Here is a 25,325-nt window from a genome sequence, read left to right as displayed (position 1 = left end):
GATCATGTGTAGACAGGAAATTGTTTAACTTTGGCATTATGTCTAACATGGATGTTGTGGGCTTAAGGACATGTCCCTGTGGTGTGCAGGTCTATGTAAATAGCAGTGGAATGAATGATAGCTGTTGTGTTGTCCAATTACCTAATTAGGCTATGATTAGCACCTCACTTTCCAGCAGACGTACAGCCGTCAGGACTGGATATCGGAATATAATTTCAGGTAAGATTTTGCAGAGGACCCGCCTTTACTGATTGTGATAAGGTCTCCACAGATGGGCCTGAATGGCGTTTCAAAGTCCATTTTACTTCACATTTCCAGCAATTGTTCACTATCTCTCAAATGCCGTGTTCTTTTTGCTGTGTGACCATCATCTATTCACAGATCAGTTGGAATTAAAAAATTAATGGAATTTTCAAGCCATGCTTACCAGTGGTCAGGTCCCACATGCACAGAGACAGTGCCACTTGGGAGGGAGGAGGAGAGAGGGGCGGTGGGTGAGCACAGCATTGTGGGAGTTGCAGTGAGGGGTCTCCACCTCGGAGGAGTGGTGCTTGGGGAAATTACCACTGTATTTCTGGGGACTATGCTGATTTTAAAATCATCGCCCCAGAACTGGCTCAAGTCATGGGGAAAATAAATAGTGCCGAGTCATTGAAGGTCAAAGGTCTAGGAAGCCCGTGTTTACTTAAGCACAAAACAAGATGTCGCAAACGTTCACTGTACTGCCCTGTGCAGTTTGGGCTTGAGACATTGACCCAGAATGTCAGTAGGACACCTCGCAAGGAGAAGGGAATTGGGTCTGCAAAGTGGATCAATGAGAATAAAGCTTCTTTTCTAAATCTTCAGAATTTTCTTGATTTACACAACATAAAAAATCGATGGGCTGCTGCCTTTTGCTGAACGTCACAGCAGGTCAACAGAATAGTTCAAACAAATGTCCCAACAACGCAAACACAAAAAGGTTAAATCCTGAAACCCCATTTCAGAGTCCAGCAGAGATCAGCAATGGAGCTACAGATGGTCTTTCTCTTCTTCTCGGCCTTCGGTGCTGTAGTGGCAGACGAAGGTAACTCAGACACTTCCTCCAGTATTATAAGAAAATAACTGCAGATGCTGGTACAAATCGATTTATTCACAAAATGCTGGAGTAACTCAGCAGGTCAGGCAGCATCTCGGGAGAGAAGGAATGGGTGACGTTTCGGGTCGATTGTTTGTCCAGTTTGTCGCCTGGTCTCTGCGAGCAATTGGTGACCTGTTCAGATATCCAGTGACAATGAAGGCCTACTTTGGTCAGACCGGTTCTCCTGTGATGGGAAGCCTACTTTCCTTAAGTGTTGAACTTAGGGGAGAGCTAACAACAATGGGACTGAGGATTGGCATTGGTAAAGAGGCAATATGAGATCTTCAAGGACATGCTAGACACATTCCTGCAAGAGTGAAGGATTAGCGAATGTCTAGCTCCTGGGATCACCTTCAGTGGCCGCGGAGCAGAGAGTGCTGGCAGTGGGATAATATGGAATGCTAAACGGTGGGCAGTCAGGCTCTCTCTCCTTCTCTGCCTTTCATTCTCTCTGACTCTCTCTCTCTTCCTCAGTCTGTCTGTCTATTTCTATCTCTCCCTCCTTGCCTCTTTCTTTATCTGTTTCTTCCTCTCCGTCTCTCCTGCTCCTGACACTGTGGGAGGAACGGTGATGGAGCACTGTGTTATGGAGGAACAGTGATGGAGCGCCGTGCAGTGGGAGGGAGGTGAGGGATCTGAAGCTGTTGACCACCTGACTGTTGAACACAGGTTGGTGAGTATTCTGTGTTGTGTTCTGCAGAGTCCTGTGCCGGCCGGTGTGACTTGGGCTTCCAGCCAGAGGTGAAATGCCAGTGTGATGCCGTCTGTGCCTTCTACACCAGCTGCTGCAGGGACTACTACACCGCCTGTGTGAAAAGTAAACCGCTTCCAAGCACACACCACAATTAAACTGCGCACACATCATCCCGCACATTCACGCACATTACACCCTCTGACAAAGTCTCACACATCAACTCACACACATTGGAACACACACTGCCATACACACAGACATCTACACACCAACACACACAAAAACTACACAGCTTTGCAAATCATCATGCATGTTGACACATATGCATACACAGGTACACATAAACACATGCGCACAGACGCTCACACAGATATTAAATCCTGTCACAAATCTTCTCCAATAATTCCCCCCCACCCCCACAATTATAGGCTCACCGGCCATCTTAAACAGCATTGGCTATTCTCTGGACTTCCAGCTGTTCACCTTAACTATTGAGGATACAAATATCACTCAAGGCCCCAGCAATCTCCTCCTTTGCCTTCCTCAGTAATCTGAGAAAAATTCCATCCAGCCCTGGGGATTTATCCATCTTTCAAGAGACATAACATCTCCTGCTCCTCAATATCAAAAGGTCCTAGAATATCGGCATACCCCTCTCTGGGTATCATCCAAGTCATCCGTGTCCTTCCCCTTGTTAATACCAATGCATGCATGTTGGGACAGTGCAGAGGGAGCTTCACTCTGTGAGTGTGAGGAATGATAGGCTTGGTAGAGTTGATAACAATCTTTTGTTCTGTTGTCAGCACGTGGAGATGTCTTTGCCATTCCTGAGGAAGATGTTTATGATTTTGACACACATGACTCCGATTTCCTGGCTAACGGTACAGATGAAATGTATCCAGATATCAATCCCAGACGAGAACCAGATCTGGAACTGGAGCCCACTGGCGCATCGGAGCGCACCTATCCACCGGAGCCCACCCATGAACTGGAGTCCACCCATGAACCGGAGCCCACCCATCCACCAGAGCCCACCCATCCACCAGAGCCCACCCATGAACCGGTGACGAGCCCAGAACCGGTGCCCACCCACGATCCTGTGCCAGGCAACATGTGTCTCAGTGAAAAGCCATTTGATGCATTCACTGACCTCAAGAATGGATCGATCTTTGCTTTCCAGGGTAAGCTATGTGCTCCGGCAGGGCAAGACCATTCAGCCCCTCGGGCCGGTTCCCACCTTTCACAGAACATAGAACAGTACAGCACACAATGTCTGTGCCAAACATGATACCAAGATAAATCTCCTCTGTCTGCATGCGATCCATATCCCTCCATTCTCTACATATCCATGTGCTTATCTGAAAACCTCTTAAACCCCACTATCATATCTGCCTCCATCACCACCACCTTCCAGGCACACACCTCCCTCCGTATAAAAAAAACTAGACTCGCACATCTCTTAAACTATGCCTCTCTCACCTTCATGCTATGTTCTCTCGTCTTTGACGTTTCAAACCTGGGGAAAAGGTACCACCCCCCTCACTCCACCCACCTCAGCGGAAGAGAACCTCTTACTCTGATGTTGAAATTTCAAAGGTAAAACAGTCAAATGTTGTTCCGACGAACTCCCATGTCTGTGGCTCCCAGAAAGGTCGTGACACCTGGTCCCGGACAGGGGAAGGCAGTCGAGTCAGACACCGCCTGTGACCGCGGCCAGGCCCAGGACCAAAGAGGAGATTCCCCAACCAACCCACCATTCCCCCCCCCCCCCCCGGAGATTGGGTTGGGTTCCAATGTGCCCTGCCTCCTTCTGGGAGCGCCACCAAACCGTGTCCAAGGTCCAGAAGATGTGATAGGCCAGCCTCTGGCTGGACACCGAACCCAACCCCCAGCATCTGGAGGTCGAGGGTGTTCTTCCGTAGATCAAGCGGGCCTGGGGTGAACTCCGACATCACCTCCCCCAGACGGTGCAGGAGATGGAGGGGGAGCTCGTTATGAATGAAGGGTGGGACATTTGTGTCTAACCTTTACCCAGTGTGGAGGGAGCTTACCTCAGGGTCTGACCCTGGGAGTGTGTGATGGGACGGTACAGAGGGAGCTTCACTGACCCATTCTCTTCCTCTCCCCAGGACAATATTTTTATGAACTGGATAAAATAGGTGTTGCTGCTGGATATCCAAAGCTGATTCTGGATGTGTGGGGCGTGCTGGGCCCCATCGATGCTGCCTTCACTCGAATAAACTGCGAGGGAAAGACCTACCTGTTCAAGGTCTGCTGAGTAAGGGACTGATGGGGCTAGACTGGTTGTTGTATCTGTTTGAGCTGCTGTTACTGCTTCACATTGCATTTATTGAACTCCACAGTGAACTATGGGAGGAGTTGGTAAGGTAGATGACCAATATAGGGAGAAGGCTGAGGGTCAACTATTGGTCACCCCAGACGGAGGGATCTGTTGGGGTGATGTCTGCTGGGACAGCAGTGAGTGGTGTGTTGGGATATTGTGCATTGGGAAGGTGTGTTGGAATGATGTGTATTGAGGCGATGGTGTGTTGGGGCATTGAAGAGGGAGTTGTGTGCGATCACAGAAAGTTCCCATGAACTGCTTTGCCCCACCTGAGGGGAGGAGCGGCGATCATCTCTGGATTTTGCCCTTTACCTCGGAGGTATGTTGAGGTGGTGTGTGTTGGGGTCGTGTGTGTTGGGGTGGTGTGGGTTGAGGTGGTGTGTGTTGGGGTGGTGTGTGTTGGGGTGGTGTGTGTTGGGGTGGTGTGTGTTGGGATGGTGTGTGTTGGGGTGGTGTGTGTTGAGGTGGTGTGTGTTGAGGTGGTGTGTGTTGGGGTGGTGTGTGTTGGGGTGGTGTGTGTTGGGATGGTGTGTGTTGGGGTGGTGTGTGTTGAGTTGTGTGTTGGGATGGTGTGTGTTGAGGTGTTCTGTGTTGAGGTGGTGTGTGTTGAGATGGTCTGTGTTGAGGTGTGTGTTGAGATGGTCTGTGTTGAGGTGGTGCGTGTTGAGGTGGTGCGTGTTGAGGTGGTGCGTGTTGAGGTGGTGCGTGTTGAGGTGGTGCGTGTTGAGGTGGTGTGTGTTGACGTGGTGCGTGCGGGGACAGCAGTGCCTCTGTGGAACCTCTTGCTCCTTCCCCAGGGCATGATGTACTGGCGTTTCAACGATGGGATCATGGAGGACGGCTTTCCCAAGCAAATCAAGGATGGCTTCCCAGGAATTCCAACCCATCTTGATGCAGCCCTGGCCATTCCTGCATCCAGCATCCATGGGGAGGAGCAAGTTTATTTCTTCAAGGGTAAGACAGGAATTCTGCGCATCAGTTCCCTGAGCTATCTTATGGCAGATGCAAAAGAATTCAGCTCCAGTCAGCTTTGCCTGATAGAAATATATAAACTTATGAGAGGCATAGATCGTCAGATCACTTTTCCCAAGATGGAAATATCAAAGACTAGAGGGCACAGCTTTAACTTGAGAGAGGCAAAGTTTAAGGAAGATGTATGGGAGGTTTTTCTTAACATAGAGAGTGGTGGGTTTCTGTAACTTGCTGCTAGTGGTGGTGGAGGCGGATACGATAGTGGTGCTTGGAGGCTTTTGGATAGGGACATTGATATGCAGGTAATGGAGGAATATGCATCATGTGTAGACAGTGGAAATTACTTTACTTTGGCATCATGTTCGGCATGGACACTGGACCGAAGGGCCTGTTCCTGTGCTGTACTCTTTTGTGTTCTATCTTCCTCCACAGGCAATCGTTACTGGCAGTATGTCTTTGAACATCAGCCCACCCAAGCAGAATGTGCAGGGATACCCATCTCCATTCCTTTCCAGAGGTACACCCACGTGATGGCAGACAACTGGGATTACTTCTTCTCAGAGCTCTTTGGACCCATCTCCAGTGGTAAACCTCGGCAACTGTTTGTTCTGCTCCTTGTGTTCTCGCATTGCCTCTTGAGCATTCTCTCACCTCTCTCCTTATCTGTTAGTCTTGGCCCATTTTAATTTCAACTTCAGTAAAACACAAAGTGCTGGAGCAACTCAGCGGGTCAGGCAGGATTTGTGGCGGGAATGTTTCGGGTCGGGACCCTCCTTCAGACTGATGGGTGGTGTTTTTGGCCCTTCTTCAGACTCAGTGTTCTCACCTTCTGCTTTTTCAGGCCCGCTTTTGCATTTCTTCAATTTGCTGCGTTTTCCTTCAATCTCTTTCTTTTACCTGGGATAAGTAAGTCACATGGTTTCCCATCCCTTATGTTTTCCCACAAAACTCAAAGTGTTGGGAGTAACTCAACAGGTCAGGCAGAATCTCTGGAGGACATGGTTTGGTGATGTTTCAGGTTGGGACTCCACAAATACTGCCTGACCCACTGAGTTACTCCAGCACTTTGTGTCTTATGCAAGGTTCCAGCATCTTCATTTTTCTACACTACTGCATAATCTCTTCAAGGTATGTCTAAGAAGTCCTCCTCTCTTCGACAGGACTTCTGTGAGACCCTCCCTCACTACTCATCTGTGATATCTGCTGCTCTCCAATTCATAGACATAAGGGAACTGACCCAAAAAGCGCTGGAGGCTGAGGGTAATCTTATAGAGATGTGTAAAATCTTGACAAACTTGTTTAAGGTGAATGCAGAGTGTATTACAGTAGGGAAATCAAGAATTAGACGACATATGTTTGAGGTGGGAAGGGAAAGATTTAAGTGTAACTTGAGAGGCAACTTTTTCACTCGGCGGATGGTGGGTATTTGGAACGAGATGCCAGAGGAGGTAGTTGAGGCAGATACTATAACATCATTTAAAAGACACTTGGACAAGTAACTGGATAGGAAAGGTTTAGAGAGATATGGGCCAAACACAGGCAGGGGCACCATCACGTGGGTCATCTTGGGTAGCATGTGTGAGTTGGGCTGAAGGATCTGTTTCCATGCTGTATGACTCTATGAAAAGTCATCTATCCCTGTCCTCCAGAGATACTGGCTGACCTGCTGCTGAGTTCCACCAGCACTGTGTTCTACGCTAGACTCCAACAGCAGTTCCTCGTGTCTAGCTCCTGTTTTCCCAGTTTACAAAGGAGTGTTTAATTCCATCATCACCATTGTTGCATTGGTTCAAACATTGACGCCCATACTCTGCGTATCGACCTGGGTCAGCCTCACTGATGTTGTCCCTGCCTCCTCCTGCAGCCTGCACCTCTGGCCCGTTCTCCATCAGAGAACACTGGCATGGGATCCCTAGTCAAGTGGACTCGGCGATGATCGGCAAACTTTTCATGGTGCGCAAGCAGAAGGGACGGGGCCGGAGGAGAGGCAAGCACCCCCGGAGACGACGGCCCTGGATGCACCAGTCCAGCGAGGAGGATGCCTTCACCCTCGTGCCCAGCCAGAGCGTCTACTTCTTTGTCAGAGGTGAGCAGCGCAGCCCCAACCCCACCCTAGGGTCACTCGTCGCCCCATCGTCGCCCCATCGTCGCCCCATCCCTCCTGGGCCAGGAGAGGCGTATTTCTCCAATAACGCCACCCTTCCAAGCCCCCATGTTGTGTGTTCGCTGAGGCACAGCTGGATTTTGAACCAGAGGTGGTCACTGGTTCAATGTTCACTGGAACTAGAGCCACCTGGTCAAAGTTCACTGGACCTGGGGTCAATAGGTCAGAGTTCACTGGATCTGGGACTACCTGATCAAAGTTCTAGACCTTCTAGATGAGGGGTCTTCAGATCAGTGACAACGAACCACCAGAGTCACTTGTCGCCATTTCACTCTGTAAATAAAACCAGAGGATGCCGGAATCACTCAGCCGTTTGGTAGCCTCAATGAAGGGAGATACTGAGGCAACATTTTGCGTTGCTCAGGGTCTTAGACCTGAAACATTCACTCTGCCCCCTCTCTCCCCAGAGGCTGTACCAGCTGCTGAGTGTTTCTCTGTTCATATCTCACATTTGCAGAATCTGTGGGATTTGGCTTGCTGAGTGCCATTTTCCATTTGACTCCCCTCCCCGTCCTTCGGTCCAAACCCTGAGATGCGGCGGCTGTTCCTGGCATCTAAAGTGCTCGGGATTCCCAGGATAAAAGGATCAGGGTCCAGAGTGCTTTTGGATTTCCTTGGGAGATGCTCAATCGTGGGATGTGGGTGGAGCACTTGAGTGTTGGGAGAGTTGCTCGATCTGGAGCTGCCTGGACCTCTGTGGTGGAGACTGGCAACCAGGGTCCAGAGTCACACAGAGAGATAGATGGGGGTCAGGATGCAGTCTCTATCATGAGGCCCAAACAGAAAATGAAGCTCTTCACTCTCTAATTTCAGATAAATATTACCGCGTTGACCTGGACTCCAAACGGGTGGCCTCTGCTTGGCCCCGATATCCCCGATCCATCACCAAGTACTGGTTTAAGTGCGAGGTTGAGTGAAATGAAGCTGGCTCTGGCCAGGACCATCACCGGCAGAGACAGGCTGCCCGTCGCCAGTCCCGGATCCTCTACGCAGGAAGACCACACTACGGGGAACAAGGAATGAGGAAATAAAACCAAAATAAGCTGCCTCTGTTGTGTTTGGTGTCTTGAATTAGTCTCCCTACCAGCTGGAACGTGAGAGGTCTAGGCCATATAATGAAACCTACCAACGTTTTTTCACATTTAAAAACATTGTCAGCAGACATACTGTTTCTACAAGAAACACACGTGGAACATACATTTAAGGATGAATTAAGGGTCAGCTGGATAGAGCAGATGTATCAGTCCAACGTTAGTGCCAAGGCAAGGGGAGGGGCAATATTGTTTAGGAAAAATGTCCCTTTTGTTCATTCGTCCATGATTTCTGACCCTGAAGGGAGGTTTCTTATTGTATCTGTCTCTTTAAGCTCTGTACCAATTACACTTGTGAATGTACATGGCCCTAACTTTGACAACCCAATCTTTTTTCAAAAGGTTTTCAATGCCATACCAAACTTTTCTGATAATATTGTGATAGGTGGAGATTTTATCCATATTCCCCCATTTCCTGCACAGCCTTGTGCCTATCCAAGTAGGCACATCAAATATTTTATCACATTGCTGCTTGTGAAGTATATCAAATAAAAATTGGGTGCAGATTACAACACTAAAAGGGCTTCAACTTCCTGTATTATTGTAAGGTCTTTCTGTAAGTAGTTTGTCTTTTTCTCCTTGATATGCCATTAACAAGAGATTCTTTGAAAGTTAAGCACCAAACAATGGGCAAGGGAAGATAGTTTCTGGGTGGAACACTCAAGTATGAATAGTACAGATCTTTAATAGACACACCGTGCTGGAGTAACTCAGTGGGTCAGGCAGCATCTCTGGAGAAAAAGGAAGGGTGACGTTTCGGGTCGGGACCCTTAAGACCCACAGATCTCTGCTACTTCCTCTGGCGGCTCGTTCCATATACCCACCACCCTCTGTATGAAAAACTTGCGCCTCAAATTCTGAGGCTGTTTTCAATCAGTCAGAAGGAGAGTGTCAACCTGAATCGTCATCGAGTGGTGTCCTTGTGGAGTTTGGGGTCTGGAGGATGATGGAAGATCGAGGGGGCTGTGAGAAGATCGCCTACCCGGGCCCCGCTCCGCCCATTGCCCATGGCAGCGAGTCGAGCCGTCGAGTCTCACACCTCCCAGCACTGTCAAGCACCCTGGATACTGGAGGACCAGAGCCACATTCCTGAGCTGTAAACACAAGCACACAAAAAAAACGATGCTGGAAATCCCCAGCCACCCCGTGGGAAGAGAAATAGAGAATGATATCAAACTATTCCTGGTTAAGGAGGGGTCCCTTCTGCATTAAAGTAAACAGCAGCTGGAGTGTCCACCAGACTTGCAAAAAGCCCGCACTAGGGACGAGCCCCCTGTGACTGCATCTTCCGATGACCTTTTGCATGTTGGCTCTTGCACAATTCCAATGAGGCCAAATGCAATCTGGAAGCATTTTAAAGGGGTTTGGATATACAGTGAATGGAGGGGATATGGATCATGTGTTGGCAGAGGGGTTTAGTTTATTTTGGCATCACATCTAGCACGACGTTGTGGGCTGAAGGGCCTGTTGCTGTGCTGCACAGGCCCACGTTAATGGCAGGGGAATGAATGATAGCATTCAAATTAGAAAATTAGACTATGGTTAGCATCTCACCTTCCACCAGGAAAACAGTCCTCAGGACTGGATATTGGAATAGAATTTCAGTTAATCCACCTTTACTGCTTGTGATATGGTCTCCACTCACCGCTGATGGGCCCAAATGATGTTTCAGATTCCATTTTGCTTCATATTTCCAGCAACTAATTGCTATCTCAGATTCAGCATTCTTTTTTTCTCTCATGTATCCCTTTATTTTCTATTCACATGTCTTCCTAACAGATCAGTTGCAAGTAACAAATTAATTGAATTTCCGAACCACACTGTGATGACACCTTCTATTCTCATCAGGGGACGGCTCCCACACTCACTAAGGGAGCGCTGTGCTGTGGGAGGGGCGGTGAGGGAGCGTTGCTCTGTGGGAGGGGAGGTGAGGGAGTGCCACGTTGTGGGAAGGGTTGTGGGGGAGCACCACACTGGGACGGGTGTTGCTGAGTGAAATGACCAATGTATTTCTTGCAACCGTGTAATCTCTCAGGACCTCTACTTGTAATTTCATGGCCCTACAACTGGTCCAAGTCATGGCCAAACTAAATATGCCTATATCATTGAAGATTAAAGGTCCACCCAAGGTTGGCCCAAACTTTCTCTGGGCTGTCCTGTGGAGTTTGAGTTTGAGACATTGACCCGGTACCTCAGGAGAACAGCTCACAAGAAGAAGGCAAGTAGGTCAGCAAAGTGGGTCAATGAGAAGTAAACTTATTTTCCAAACCCTGAAAGAATTTTGTTGATTTACATGAACAACATCAAAAATCGCTGGGCTGTTGCCTTTTGCTGAACGTCATAGCAGGTCAACAGAATAGTTCAAACAAATGTCCCAACAACGCAAACATAAGCAGGTTAAATCCTGAAACCCCATTCCAGAGTCCGGCAGATCTCAGCCATGGACCTACTGATGGTCCTTCTCTTCTTCTCGGCCCTCGGTGCTGTAGTGGCAGATGAAGGTAACTCAGACTCTAACCCTAACCCTCCAGTTTGTACCCTGGTCTCTGTCGTACTTTAGTTCAGGTATCCAGTGGCAACAGCGACTTACTTTAGTCAGACCGGGTCTCCAGTGATGGTATTAGCTATAAGAAGAGGTTGGACCAACTTGTATTGTTTTCTCTGGAGCTCTGGACGTTTAGAGAGACCTGACAGAAGTTTACAAAGTTATGAGTGAAATTATTAGGGTAGACGTCCCAGGGTGGTAATGTCAAAGACTGGAGGACATGGGTTTACGGTGAAAGGGGTAAAGTTTAAAGGAGATGTGCGGGTGCCTGTAATGTGGGTGGTGTGTGACGTCAGACTTCTGCACCTGCTGGCCAATAGTAGCAGGGAGAAGTGGGTATGGCCTGAACGGTGGGAATACTTGATGACAGATGCCCCTTTCCGGAGGCAATGCCTCATGTAGATGGTTTTGACGGTGGGGAGAGTTGAGCTAGTGATGGATAAGGCTGAGACCACTTTCTGCAGCCTCTTGCATTTGCACGTTCCCTCTGGGACAACGTGGGTTTCCTCCATCAACCATATGCATGGGTTCGAGCCCAGTGTGAGGGTCGGTTGCAGAATCTATTGGGGGGGGGGGTGGGAATAAATAAGGGGATTCTATAGGGTTACTGTCGATGGTCGGCAGAGACTCGGTGGGCTGAAGAACCTGCTTCCATTGGGGAGCATTGGGTGTGGAATTCAGCGAGGATAGAGTCAGGGTAACTTCAGGCAGAGGTGGCCGGTTGCTTTGTACTGCTGTCCACGTCAATGCAGGAGGAACTGACCTTATCAACGCCATCCCTCCCCTCCCCTCCCCTACCTCACCTCCCCCCCATAACCAAACAGAGGAAGGTCCATAGGTCAGTGAGCGGTCAGGATAGATTGGGGAGAGCCCAATTGAGTGCACTAGCCATGCAGCTGAACCATGGCAGTGGGACTGATTTGTGAATTGCTAGTAGTTCCTCTTCCAAGACAGTCCCCGCAGGATCGATGGGAGGTAGTTCCAACCTGTGGGAGGGGTGGTGAGAGAGGGGCGGTGAGGGAGCGCCGCGCTGTGGGAGGGGCGCGGAGGGAGCGCCGCGCTGTGGGAAGGGCGGGGAGGGAGCGCCGCGCTGTGGGAAGGGCGGGGAGGGAGTGCCGCGCTGTGGGAGGGGCAGTGACAGCGCCGCGCTGTGGGAGGGGCGGGGAGGGAGTGCCGCGCTGTGGGAGGGGCGGGGAGGGAGCGCCGTGCTGTGGGAGGGGCGGGGAGGTCTGAGATTGTCCATCCCAACTGCGTGGAAGTGGGTTGGTGAGTGGTCTGTGTTGTGTTTTGCAGATTCCTGTGTCGGACGGTGTGATCTGGACTTCCAGCCGGGGCTTAAATGCCAGTGTGTTGACATGTGTTCCTTCTCCCTCAGCTGCTGCAGGGATTACCACACTGTCTGTGTGAAAAGTAAACCGCTTTCAAGCACACACCACACACACACACACGCACATATTGTCACACACACACACACACACACACACGCACAAAAGGATACATGCACTCATATACACAAAAGGATATGTACACTCATACAGCGATATACACAAACACTCCACACACATTGTCAGGCACACTGACACACCTATACAGACATAAGAATATACACATACGCACAGATGCGCCCACTCACACAGACACAAGTGCCATACACATACTGCACACACATCATCTTGCACACTGGGTAGGCTCTGGTTCATGAGTGTGCTCCCAATGCTGAGTGGGCTCCCAGTGGTTGGTGGGCTCTACACACATACACACACACTGCACACACATCACCATGCCCACTGACATACAGTCTCACACACATATCATCACACACATACTAACCTACACATAGACACCTGTACACAAAGATTCACACATCATCACATACACAAACACATACATGGTCACACATGGTCACACTGACACATACACGTTCACTTTGCCTTAACTATTGAGGATACAAATATCTCTCAGGGCCCCAGCAATCTCCTTCCTTTGCCTTCCTCAGTAATCTGGGATAGATTCCATCCAGCCCTGGGGACAGCCACCTTTTAACACACACATCTCCTGCTCCTCAATCTCGACAGACCCTAGAATATCAGCATAGCCCCTCTGATTTCACCATCATCCATGTCCTTCCCCTTGTCAATCCCAATGCATGCGTGGTGGGACAGTGCAGAGGGAGCTTCACTCTGTGAGGAATGATAGGCTTGATCGAGTTGACACAATGTTTGTTCTGTTCTGCAGCTGCCCTCCCCTTTCCTGCGGATGACATTGATGATTATGATCCACATGATATTGACCGCATGCCTAATGGCACGGATGAAATGGATCCAGATATGTATCCCAGCCTGGAACCAGGTCTGGAAGTGTATTTCTACTCGGACCCCACCCAGGAACCCACCCACGAACCAGACCCCACCCACGAACCAGACCCCACCCACCATTGGGAGCCCACCTACGAACCAGACCCCACCCACAAACCAGACCCCACCCACGAACCAGACCCCACCCACCATTGGGAGCCCACCCATGAACCAGACCCCACCCACGAACCAGACCCCACCCACCATTGGGAGCCCACCTACGAACCAGACCCCACCCACGAACCAGATCCCACCCACGAACCAGACCCCACCCACCATTGGGAGCCCACCTATGAACCAGACTCCACCCACGAATCAGACCCCACCAACGAATCAGACCCCACCAACGAATCAGACCCCACCCACCATTGGGAGCACACCTACGAACCAGACCCCACCCACGAACCAGACCCCACCCATGAACCAGACCCCACCCACCATTGGGAGCCCACCCATGAACCTGTGCCCACCCATCATTGGGAGCCCACCCATGAACCAGACCCCATCCACGAACCAGACCCCACCCACCATTGGGAGCCCACCTATGAACCAGACTCCACCCACGAATCAGACCCCACCAACGAATCAGACCCCACCAACGAATCAGACCCCACCCACCATTGGGAGCCCACCTACGAACCAGACCCCACCCACGAACCAGACCCCACCCACCACTGGGAGCCCACCTATGAACCAGACTCCACCCACGAATCAGACCCCACCAACGAATCAGACCCCACCAACGAATCAGACCCCACCCACCATTGGGAGCCCACCTACGAACCAGACCCCACCCACGAACCAGACCCCACCCACCATTGGGAGCCCACCTACGAACCAAACCCCACCCACAAACCAGACCCCACCCACGAACCAGACCCCACCCACCATTGGGAGCCCACCCATGAACCAGACCCCACCCACGAACCAGACCCCACCCACCATTGGGAGCCCACCTACGAACCAGACCCCACCCACGAACCAGATCCCACCCACGAACCAGACCCCACCCACCATTGGGAGCCCACCTATGAACCAGACTCCACCCACGAATCAGACCGCACCAACGAATCAGACCCCACCAACGAATCAGACCCCACCCACCATTGGGAGCCCACCTACGAACCAGACCCCACCCACGAACCAGACCCCACCCATGAACCAGACCCCACCCATGAACCAGACCCCACCCATGAACCAGACCCCACCCACCATTGGGAGCCCACCTATGAACCAGACTCCACCCACGAACCAGACCCCACCCATGAACCAGACCCCACCCACCATTGGGAGCCCACCCACGAACCAGACTCCACCCATGAACCACACCCCACCCATGAACCAGACCCCACCCATGAACCAGACCCCACCCATCATTGGGAGCCCACCCATGAACCAGAGCCCACCCATGAAGCAGAGCCCACCCATGAAGCAGAGCCCACCCATGAAGCAGAGTCCACCCACAATTGCGTGCACACCCATGGACCAGAGCCGAGCCTAGAACCAGTGCCCACCCACGATCCTGTGCCTGGCGACGTGTGTCTCAGTGAAAAGCCCTTCAATGCATTCACCGACCTCAAGAATGGATCGACCTTTGCTTTCCAGGGTAAGTTGTGAGCCCGGAGCAGGGCAAGACCATTCAGCCCCGCGGGCTGGTTCCCACCGTTCACAAAACAGTGCAGCACAGGATCTGCCCCTTAGCACACAATGTCAGTGCTGAACATGAAGCCAGGATAAATCTCCTCTGCTTGTATGTGATCCATATCCCTCTATTCCCTATACAGTATATCCACATGCCTCACCAAAAGCCTCTTAAACCTCACAGTCATTTCTGCCTCCACCACCAGCCCAGGTAGTGTGTTCCAGGCACCCACCACTCCGCGTAAAAAACAACGTACCCCGCGCATCTTTCAACTTTGCCCCTCTCACCTTGAAGCTACGCTCTCTAGTCTTCAACATTTCCACCCTGGGGAAAAGGTTCAGACTGTCATGTGTTTGCCCCAACCACCTCCCTCACCCTATCATCTCTGCAACAGAGACAAAGTGCCCCTGGTCCTCGCATACAGCACATAATCCTCTGACATTTTCGCCACCTCCAACTGGATCCCATCACTAGCCACATGTTCCCATCACCCCCTTCCGCTTTCTGCAGAGACCGTTGGCAACTCTCTGGTTAACTCATCCCTTCCCACCCAAACCACCCTCTCCACTTTACCCTGCAACTGCAGGGGATGCAACACCTGTCCCTCTACCTCCTCTCTCGACTCCGTCCAGTCCTTCCAGGTGAGGCAGAGGTTCATGCACCTCCTCCAACCTCATCTACTGTATCCGCTGTTCTAGGTGAGGACTCCTTTACATCGGCGAGACCAAGCCTGGACTGGGCGTCGTTTCGCTGAACGCCTTCGCTCAGTTCGCCTGGACCTACGCGATCTCCCAGTTGCTAATCACTTTCACTCCCCCTCCCATTCCCACACTGACCTTTCTTTCCTGGGCCTCCTCTATTGTCAGATGCAAATTGGAGGAACAGCACCTCATATTTCACTTGGGCAGCTTACAACCCAGCAGTATGAATTTAATTTCTCTAACTTCAGGTAACCCTTGCTTTCCCTCTCTCTCCGTCCCTCCCCAACCCTAGTTCTCCTACTAGTTTCACCGTCCTCCTGATTAGTTTTACTGTAAAATGACTGTATGCCTTGTTGTCTGCTTCCCCTCAGCCAACAATGAACCATTGTACAGCTCCTTCATTATTGTCATCTGTGATCTGTCCTTTTCACACCTTTGTACTCTTCCATATCTCTAGTTTCCCTCTCCCCTGACTCTCAGTCTGAAGAAAGTTCTCAACTTGAAACGTCACCCATTCCTTCTCTCCTGAAATGCTGCCAGTCCCGCTGAGTTACTCCAGCATTTTGTGTCTATCTTTGGTGGAAACCAGCATCTGCAGTTCCTTCCCTACACATCCTCACGCTGTTTACTGTAAATAACGCATCCCCAGTTTAAATACTCACAGATACAAAGTACTGGAAAGATCAATACTGCCAATTAGCAGTTTGCAAACATTCAGAAGTGTTGGGCTGAACTGCAGCCAAACCTTGAGGAGCAGGCCCCTATAGCCACCACCTGTTCAGATTTTCCTATGAAAACAGACATCCTACTGACTTTCGAGGCCGCGATGGCTTTAAAAGTCAGATTAATTTGTAAATTTGTTTTATCCCCATATTTATGCCTCATCAACTCAAACAATAGTCGCGGCTCAGCTGCTGCTCAGCTCTGAGTGGCCGCCATCTTTGAGGAGTGGCTCGACAAAAGTTATCAGTACTTAATAACGCAAAATCTTACTGCTGTTGCTGCTGTAAACAGCGCATTCCAGCATTTAATGAACCGTCTAATTAAGGAATGTCCAAAAAAGCAACAAAAGTAGTATTCTCCAGTTAAACAAGGACTGCCCGTGTCGATTTTCCCTGTCGAAGTTGCAGCTTCCAAAGGCTTCGTTCACAGGTCAAAGTCTCCAGTTTCACTGGCAATCCAAAAACACTGTTCCCCTCTTTACCAGCCAACCTGGGCTAGGTAAATCAGTGTGGGAAGGAGGTTTTTGATGCAAATAACCACATCAATCCAAATCTCAGCTCCCCTGTTTCCAAATGCACTTGGCAATCCGCCAGCGACTGCTGCTCCAATGACTCTCAAGGGACACAGTCAAATTGAAGAAATCTTTTTTTAAAACAAAGCCTCGGAAGTCCGGTGATGAGCCAAGCTCCAAAGTCTCACTACTTTTGTTCCCCTTCCACAAGGACTCCTTCCGAAATTTTGCTTCAAATCCTCACAGCCATCAGAACAGATCCTCTCCTGCCTGATCCTGGGAGTGTGTATCGGGGAGTTTCACTCTGTGTATGAAGGAACTGCAGATGCTGATTTAAACTGAAGATAGACACAAAATGCTGGAGTAACTCAGCCGGGACAGGCAGCATCTCTGGAAAGAAGGAATAGGTGGCATTTCGGGTCAAGGCCCTTCTTCAGACTGATGAAGGGTCTCGACCAGAAACGTTACCCATTCCTTCTCACCAGAGATGCTGCCTGTCCTGTCGAACTTCACTTTGTGTCTGACCCTGGGAGTGTGTGATCGGACAGTGCAGAGGGAGCTTCACTAACCCATTCTCTTCCTCTCTCCCCAGGACAATATTTTTATGAACTGGATAAAATGGGTGTTGTTGCTGGATATCCCAAGCTGATTCTGGATGTGTGGGGCATGCAGGGCCCCATCGATGCTGCCTTCACTCGAATAAACTGCGAGGGAAAGACCTACCTGTTCAAGGTCTGCTGAGTGAGGGACTGATGGGGCCAGACTGGTTGTTGTTGTATCTCTGTTAGAGCTGCTGTTGTTGCTTTACGTTGCATTTATTGAGCTCCACAGTGAACTATGGGAGGTGTTGGTAAGGTAAATGACCAATAGAAGGAGAAGGCTGAGGGTCAATTGTTGATCACCCCAGACTGAGGGATCTGTTGGGGCAGTGCATGTTGGGCCGGTGTGTTTTGGGCCGGTGCGTGTTGGGCCGGTGTGTTTTGGGGCGGTGCGTGTTGGGCTGGTGCCTGTTAGGAGATGTTGTGTTGAGATGTTGCATGATGGAACATTGACTCATGGGGTGGTGTGGCTGACATGTGTGTTGTGTGTGTTGAGGTGGTGTGTGTTGTGGTATGTGTGTTGCGGTGTGTGTGTTGTGTGTGTTGTGGTGTGTGTCGTGGTGTGTGTTGTGTGTGTTGAGGTGGTGTGTGTTGTGGTTTGTGTTGCGGTGTGTGTGTTGTGGTGTGTGTTGAGGTGTGTGTTGTGGTGTGTGTTGAGGTGGTGTGTGTTGAGGTGGTGTGTGTTGAGGTAGTGTGTGTTGAGGTGGTGTGTGTTGTGGTGTGTGTTGAGGTGGTGTGTGTTGTGGTGTGTGTTGTGGTGTGTGTTGAGGTGGTGTGTGTTGTGGTGTGTGTTGTGGTGTGTGTTGAGGTGGTGTGTGTTGAGGTAGCGTGTGTTGAGGTTGTGTGTGTTGTGGTGTGTGTTGTGTGTGTTGAGGTGGTGTGTGTTGAGGTGTGTGTGTTGAGGTAGTGTGTGTTGAGGTGGTGTGTGTTGAGTGTGTTGAGGTGTGTGTTGTGGTGTGTGTTGACGTGGTGTGTGTTGTGTATGTTGAGGTGTGTGTTATATAGAAACATAGAAAATGGGTGCAGGAGGAGGCCATTTGGCCCTTCGAGCCAGCACCGCCATTCATTGTGATCATGGCTGATCATCTACAATCAGTAAGCAACCTGTGCCTGCCTTCTCCCCATATTCCTTGATTTCACTAGCCCCTAGAGCTCTATCTAACTCTCTTTTAAATTCATCCAGTGAATTGGCCTCCACTGCCTTCTGTGGCAGAGAATTCCACAAATTCACAACTCTCTGGGTGAAAAAGTTTCTTCTCGCCTCGGTTTTAAATGGCCTCCCCTTTATTCTTAGACTGTGTTCCCTGGCTCTGGACTATCCCAACATTGGGGAAAAAATTCCTGCATCTAGCTTGTCTAGTCCTTTTATAATTTTATACATCTCTATAAGATCCCCTCTCATCCTTCTAAACTCCAGTGAATCCAAGCCTAGTCTTTTCAATCTTTCCTCATATGACAATCCCTCCATCCCAGGGATTAACCTTGTGAACCTACGCTGCACTCCCTCAATAGCAAGGACATCCTTCCTCAAATTAGGAGACCAAAACTGCACACAATTCTCCAGATGTGGTCTCACCAGGGCCCTATAAAACTGCAGAAGGACTTCTTTGTTCCTGTACTCAAATCCTCTCATTATGAAGGCCAACATGCCATTAGCTTTCTTCACTGCCTGCTGTACCTGCACGCTTACTTTCGGTGACTGGTGTACAAGGACACCAAGGTCTTGTTGCACTTCCCCTTTACCTAATCTGCACCATTGCGATAATAATCTGCATCCTTATTTTTGCCACCAAAGTGGATAACCTCACATTTATCTACATTATACTGCATCTGCCACGCATCTGCCCACTCACTCAACCTGTTCAAGTCACCCTGCAACGTCCAAACATCCTCTTTGCAGTTCACACTGCCACCCAGCTTTGTGTCATCCGCAAACTTGCTAATGTTACTTCTAATTCCATCATCCAAATCATTAATATAAATTGTAAATAGTTGCAGCTCCAGCACCGAGCCTTGCAGCACTCCACTGCCTGCCATTCTGAAAAGGACCCGTTTATTCCCACTCTTTGCTTCCTGTCTGCCAATCAATTCTCTATCCATGTCAACACCCTACCCCCAATACCATGTGCTCTAATTTTGCTCACCAACCTCCCGTGTGGGACCTTATCAAAGGCTTTCTGAAAATGTATATACACTGCATCCACTGGCTCTCCTTCATCCATTTTACTTGTCACATCCTCAAAATTTTCCAGCAGATCAGTCAAGCAGGATTTCCCCTTCATAAATTCATGCTGACTTGGACCAATCCTTTTACCGCTATCCAAATGTGCCGTTATTCCTTCTTGAATAATTGACTCCAGCATCTTCCCCACCACCGATGTCAGGCTTACTGGTCTATAATTCCCGTTTTCTCTCTCGCTCCTTTCTTGAAAATTGGGATAACATTAGCTACCCTCCAATCCACAGGAACTGATCCTGAATCTATTGGTGGTGTGTGTTGTGATGGTGTGTGTTGTGGTGTGTGTTGTGGTGTGTGTTGTGGTGTATGTTGTGCTGTGTGTTGTGGTGGTGCATATTGTGGTGGTGTATGTTGTGGTGGTGTGTGTGTGTTGAGGTGGTTGTGTTGTGGGTGTAGTGGTGTGTGTTGTGGGTGTTCTGATGTGTGTTCTGTGTGTTGTGTTGTGTGTTGAGGTGGTGAGCGTTGTGTGTGCTGTGGTGGTGTGTGTTGAGGTTGCGTGTTGTGTGTGTTGAGGTGTGTGTTGTGGTGTGTGTTGAGATGGTGTGTGTTGAGGTTGCGTGTTGTGTGTGTTGAGGTTGCGTGTTGTGTGTTGAGGTGGTGTGTGTTGAGGTGTTGTGTGTTGAGGTTGCGTGTTGTGTGTGTTGTGTTGCGTGTTGAGGCGGTGTGTGTTGTGTGTTGAGGTGGTGAGCATTGTGTGTGCTGTGGTGGTGTGTGTTGCGGTGGTGTGTGTTATGAGTGTTGCGTTGTGTGTTGTGTGTGTTGAGGCGGTGTGTGTTGAGGTGTTGTGTGTTGAGGTGTTGTGTGTTGAGGTGTGTGTTGTGGTGTGTATTGTGGTGTGTGTTGTGTGTGTATTGTGGTGTGTGTTGTGTGTGTTGAGGTGGTGTGTGTTGAGGTGGTGTGTGTTGAGGTGGTGTGTGTTATGAGTGTTGCGTTGTGTGTTGTGTGTGTTGAGGCGGTGTGTGTTGTGGTGTGTGTTGAGGTGTTGTGTGTTGAGGTGTTGTGTGTTGAGGTGTGTGTTGTGGTGTGTATTGTGGTGTGTGTTGTGTATTGTGGTGTGTGTTGTGTGTGTATTGTGGTGTGTGTTGTGTGTGTTGAGGTGGTGTGTGTTGAGGTGGTGTGTGTGGAGACAGCAGTGCCTCTGTGGAACCTCTCGCTCCTTCCCCAGGGCACGATGTACTGGCGTTTCGACGACGGGATCATGGAGGATGGTTTTCCCAAGCAAATTAAGGATTACTTTCCAGGAATTCCGAGCGATCTTGATGCAGCCTTGGCCCTTCCTGCATCCAGCATCCGTGGGAAGGAGCAAGTTTATTTCTTCAAGGGTAAGATGGTGATTCTGCACGTCAGGTCTGTGATATCTCTAACGCAGATGCAACTGGATTCAGCTCCAGTCAGCTTTAGCTGATGGAAAATTATGTGAGGTATACTTTGGGCAGACATTTTACAAGGAAGAACTAGAGGGTAGCTTTACTTGGACGAGAGGGTATAGCTTTAATTTGAGAGGGACAAATTTAATGGAACTGTGCAGGGCATTTTTTTCTTATACAGAGGATGGTGGGTCCCTGGAACTTGCTGCCAGTGGTGGTGGTGGAGGCAGATACGATAGTGGTGTTTAAGAGGCTTTTAGATAGGCTTATGCAGGTAATGAAGGCATATGCATCATATGTAGACAGTGCAGATTAGTTTAAGTCGGCGTCATGTTTGGCATGGACATTGTGGGCTGAAGGGCCTGTTCCTGTGCTGTTTTATTTTCCTCCACAGGCAATGATTACTGGCAGTATGTCTTTGAACATCAGCCCACCCAGGCAGAATGTGCAGGGATACCCATCTCCATCCCCTTCCAGAGGTACACCTATGTGATGGCTCACAAATGGGACCACTTCTCAAAGCACCGTGGATTCATCCCGACAGGTAAACCTCAGCAACCGTTTGTTCTGTTCCTTGTGGGCCTCCAGTGTTGCCTCGCGCATTCTCTCACCTCTCTCCCAATCCGTTATTCTTCGCCTATTTTACTTTCAGCTTCAGTAAAACACAAAGTGCTGGAGTAACTCAGCAGCATTTCTGGAGGACATAGGTAGGCTACTTTTCAGATCGGGACTCCACAGGTAATGCCTGGCCCATTGAGTTACTCCAGCACTTTGTGTTTTGTGCAAGATTCCAGGATTTCCATTTTACCATTTCACTGCAAAAACTCAAGTATCTCATTCTCAAGGTCTCGTCAAAATCTCAAAGTAAGCCTACTTTGAAGAAGTTCTCTTCTTTCCAACAGGATTTCTGTGAGACCCTCCCTCAATGCTCCTCTGCGATCCCTACTGCTCTCCGGTTCTTCGACAGAAGGGAACTAACCCAAATCGTTGCCTCCCCATTTCCTTCAGAAGTGTTGCCTGCCCGCTGTGTTCCCCCATCACTGTGTTCTACCCCAGACTCCAACAGCAGTTCCTTGTGTCTACCTCTTTACAAAGAAGTGTTTAATTCCAACATCACCATTGTTGCATTGATTCAAACATTGGGGCCCGCACTCTGCGTGTCGACCTGGGTCAGCCTCGCTGATGTTGTCCCTGCCTCCTCTTGCAGCCCGCAACTTTGGCCCGTTCTCCATCAGACGACACTGGCATGGGATCCCCAGTGGAGTGGACTCAGCGATGATCGGCAATCTCCAGATGGTGCAGAAACGGAAGGGGCATGGCCGGAGGAGAGGCAAACACCACCGGAAACGATGGCCCAAGAAGGACTCGTCCAGCGAGGAGGACGATGCCAATAACTTCATGCCCAGCCACAGTGTCTACTTCTTTGCCAGAGGTGAGCAGTGCAGCTCCTACCCCACCCTAGGGACACTCGCCGCCCCGTCTCTGGTCCCTCCAGTGACGCCACCTTCCAAGCCCCTATGTTGTGTGTTGGCAGCTAATCCGTCGCAGCGCGAGGCACAGCTGGATTTGAGATCCAGATGTTGGCATGCACACCGCACAAGGTGGTCACTGGATCAAAGTTTACTGCATCTGTGGCTATCTGATTAAAGTTCACTGCGGCCACTTCGTCAAAATTAATTGGATCTGGGGATCACTGTATCCAAGCTCACTGGATCTGGGGTAAATGGGTCAAATTGCACTTTATCGGTGTCAGTGAATGAAATCACTGGGTCAAAGGCCACTGGACTGGGATCTCCTGGAACCGGGATCACCAGATCAGTGACGGCAGACCACCAGAGTCAAATCCTGTAAATACGATCACAGAGTGATGTAAACAGTCAGTGGGCCAGCAGCCTCGGTGGAAGAAGAAATTGAAGGAACGTTGCTGGACATCTGCCGAGGTTCCTGGACATCTGTGATGGGTGCTGGATCTCTCTGGAGGTCGCTGGGCATCTGTGGTGGTTGCTGGACCTCTCTGCTGGTGCCTGGACCTCTGTGGTGGAGACTGGGAACCAGGGGCCAGAGTCACACAGTATGGTGGGGGTGGGCGGGGGCGGGGGTCAAGATGTAATTTCCATCACGAGGCCCAAAAAGAGAACAAAGGTCTTCACTCTCTAATTTCAGATAAATATTACCGTGTCAACCTTGCCACCAAGAGGGTGGACCGTACTTGGCCTCGATATCCCCGATCCATCACCAAGTACTGGTTCATGTGTGAGGTCGATTGAAATGAAGCCGGCTCTGGACAGAACCATCGCTGGCAGACAGGCTGTCCTTCGTCATTCTCGGATCATCCGTGCAGGAAGACCACACCATGGGGATCGAGGAATGAGGAAATAAAACCAAAATAAGCTGCCTCTGTACTTTTGTCTTGAATAGTTGCCCTAACATGGCCACACAAGTAGATGGAGAAGTAAAGAATGTGTGCAGTTCTGGTTTCCCCATTACAGGACGGATGTGGAGGCTTTGGAGAGGGTACCAGAATGCTGAATTTTGGTTTTATTTCCTCGTTCCTCTTTCCCCGTGGTGTGGCCTATAACGCTGCAACATGACTTTTGTGAGTCTCACACTCAATGCCACGACCGATGAAGGCAAGCATACCATAATTAAATTCTTTGAGGTTGTAACAAGTAGGGTAGGAAATAGTAGAAGGCACTTAAAAAGGTGCCTCCTGGGTAGCATGGTGGCGCAGTGGTAGAGTTGCTGCCTTACAGTGCTTGCAGCGCCAGAGACCCGGGTTCGATACCGACTAAGGGCGCTGACGGTATGGAGTTTGTACGTTCTCCCCGTGACCATGTGGGTTTTCTCCAAGATCTTCGGTTTCCTTCCACCTTCCAAAGATGTACAGGTTAATTGGCTTAGTATAAGTGTAAATTGTCCCTAGTGTGTGTGTTAGGTACAATTAACACAGGGTAGTGTTAATGTGCGGGGAACGCTGGTTGGGGCAGATTGGGTGGGCCGAATGGCCTGGTTCCGTGCTGTATCTCTAAACTAAACTAAATAATAGGTAACTGGACAACTGTACAGTGCTTGTGTTTGTGGGTACAATATCCGCATGGATGGGGGAGTGGCTAGCCAAAGGAAAATAAGATTGTGGAAAAATGGTGCATTTTCATTTTGGCAGTCAGTAACTGCTGAGGGATCAGTGCCGAGGCTTGAACCACTTCCAGTTCATCTTGATGCAATGCTGCCAAGTTTCTAAGCACATAGAGATCGGTGAGTCAGCATGTTGTGAGGGCAAACAGAATCTGCAGAGGGATACGGATAGAGTTGGTGAAAGAGAAAGGAGTTGGCAGATTGATGGTGGAAGGTGGAGAAATGTAACGGTCTCCACTACTGAAGGAGAAGGGAAACAGCAACAAAGAAATGACGGTGTGCAAATCTATCTGACGGTCCTGGAGTATGAAACAGAGAAAATCGGTATGCCTGAAGAAGGGTCCCGACCCAAACTGTAGCCTACCCCTTTCCTCCACAGGTGCTGCCCGACCCCTTGAATCCTTCCAACACTGTGTACATAGGATTCCAGCATCTGCAGTTCCTGGTGTCTCCAAGTTGGCATGTAGGGACAGCAAACTATGAGGAAGTTTAACGTAATGCTGACCTTCATTGCAATGGGTTCGGAGAGATTTTGGTTCAACTTTACAGTGAACTAAACACAAAGTGCTGGAGGAACTCAACGGGTCAGTCAGCATCTGTGGTGGGATGCAATGAGAGATATTTTGGGTCGAGACCCTTCTTTACATTGAGTGGTGAGACTACTTTGTTTTTAACAAAAGTGAGTTTACAAAAGTACAAAATCACAGTGAAAGCACTACTCAAAGGAGACATCTAACTAAAAAAAGGAATATATGTCTAAGAATCAAATCAAAAAGGTGACATTTTCATCTCAGAAGAAGTCTATCCCCTGCGATGCCCAGCGGTCCCAGTAAATGGCCACGGATCCCTTGGGAACCGCGTGCCCGCTCTCCAGGGACACCCGGGGGGGAGGGGGGTGGTGGAGATTAAGCTTCTCCAGCGTGGGCTTTAAGGAACTGAGGCAGTGCTGGGCTGAGGATCCCTCCCTCAGAAAGACCGCCTGAGCTCCACTCCCCTTCCTTCCCCACCCCTCCCCTTCCTTCCCCCTCTCTCCCCTGCCTTCCCCCTCCCTTCCCCGCCCCCTCCCTTCCCCTCCCCTCCCCTGCCTTCTCCTCCTCTCCCCACCCCTCCTCTGCCTTTACTTT

At 49.9% G+C, this 25,325-nt stretch overlaps 1 protein-coding gene across 1 annotated transcript; it reads left to right on the top strand.

Moving 5' to 3' along the window:
- Positions 1–935: 935 nt before the first annotated feature.
- Positions 936–23,462, top strand: vtna (vitronectin a). The gene is made up of 16 exons (XM_078422394.1): positions 936–1,066; positions 1,821–1,937; positions 2,618–2,995; positions 3,944–4,083; positions 4,956–5,112; positions 5,563–5,715; positions 6,995–7,216; positions 8,108–8,207; positions 10,786–10,886; positions 12,224–12,340; positions 13,166–14,890; positions 17,454–17,593; positions 20,865–21,021; positions 21,461–21,610; positions 22,274–22,498; positions 23,230–23,462. The coding sequence occupies exons 1-16, from the start codon at positions 1,006–1,008 to the stop codon at positions 23,331–23,333; spliced, it is 4,047 nt and encodes a 1,348-aa protein (XP_078278520.1). The 5' UTR covers positions 936–1,005; the 3' UTR covers positions 23,334–23,462.
- The last annotated feature ends 1,863 nt before the right edge of the window (positions 23,463–25,325 follow it).

This window comes from Rhinoraja longicauda, chromosome 26 (assembly GCF_053455715.1).
Source record: "Rhinoraja longicauda isolate Sanriku21f chromosome 26, sRhiLon1.1, whole genome shotgun sequence".
NCBI classification, from domain to species: Eukaryota; Metazoa; Chordata; class Chondrichthyes; order Rajiformes; family Arhynchobatidae; genus Rhinoraja; species Rhinoraja longicauda.
Note: the sequence above shows the minus strand (reverse complement) of the source record. Positions and strands in the feature narration are given on the sequence as shown.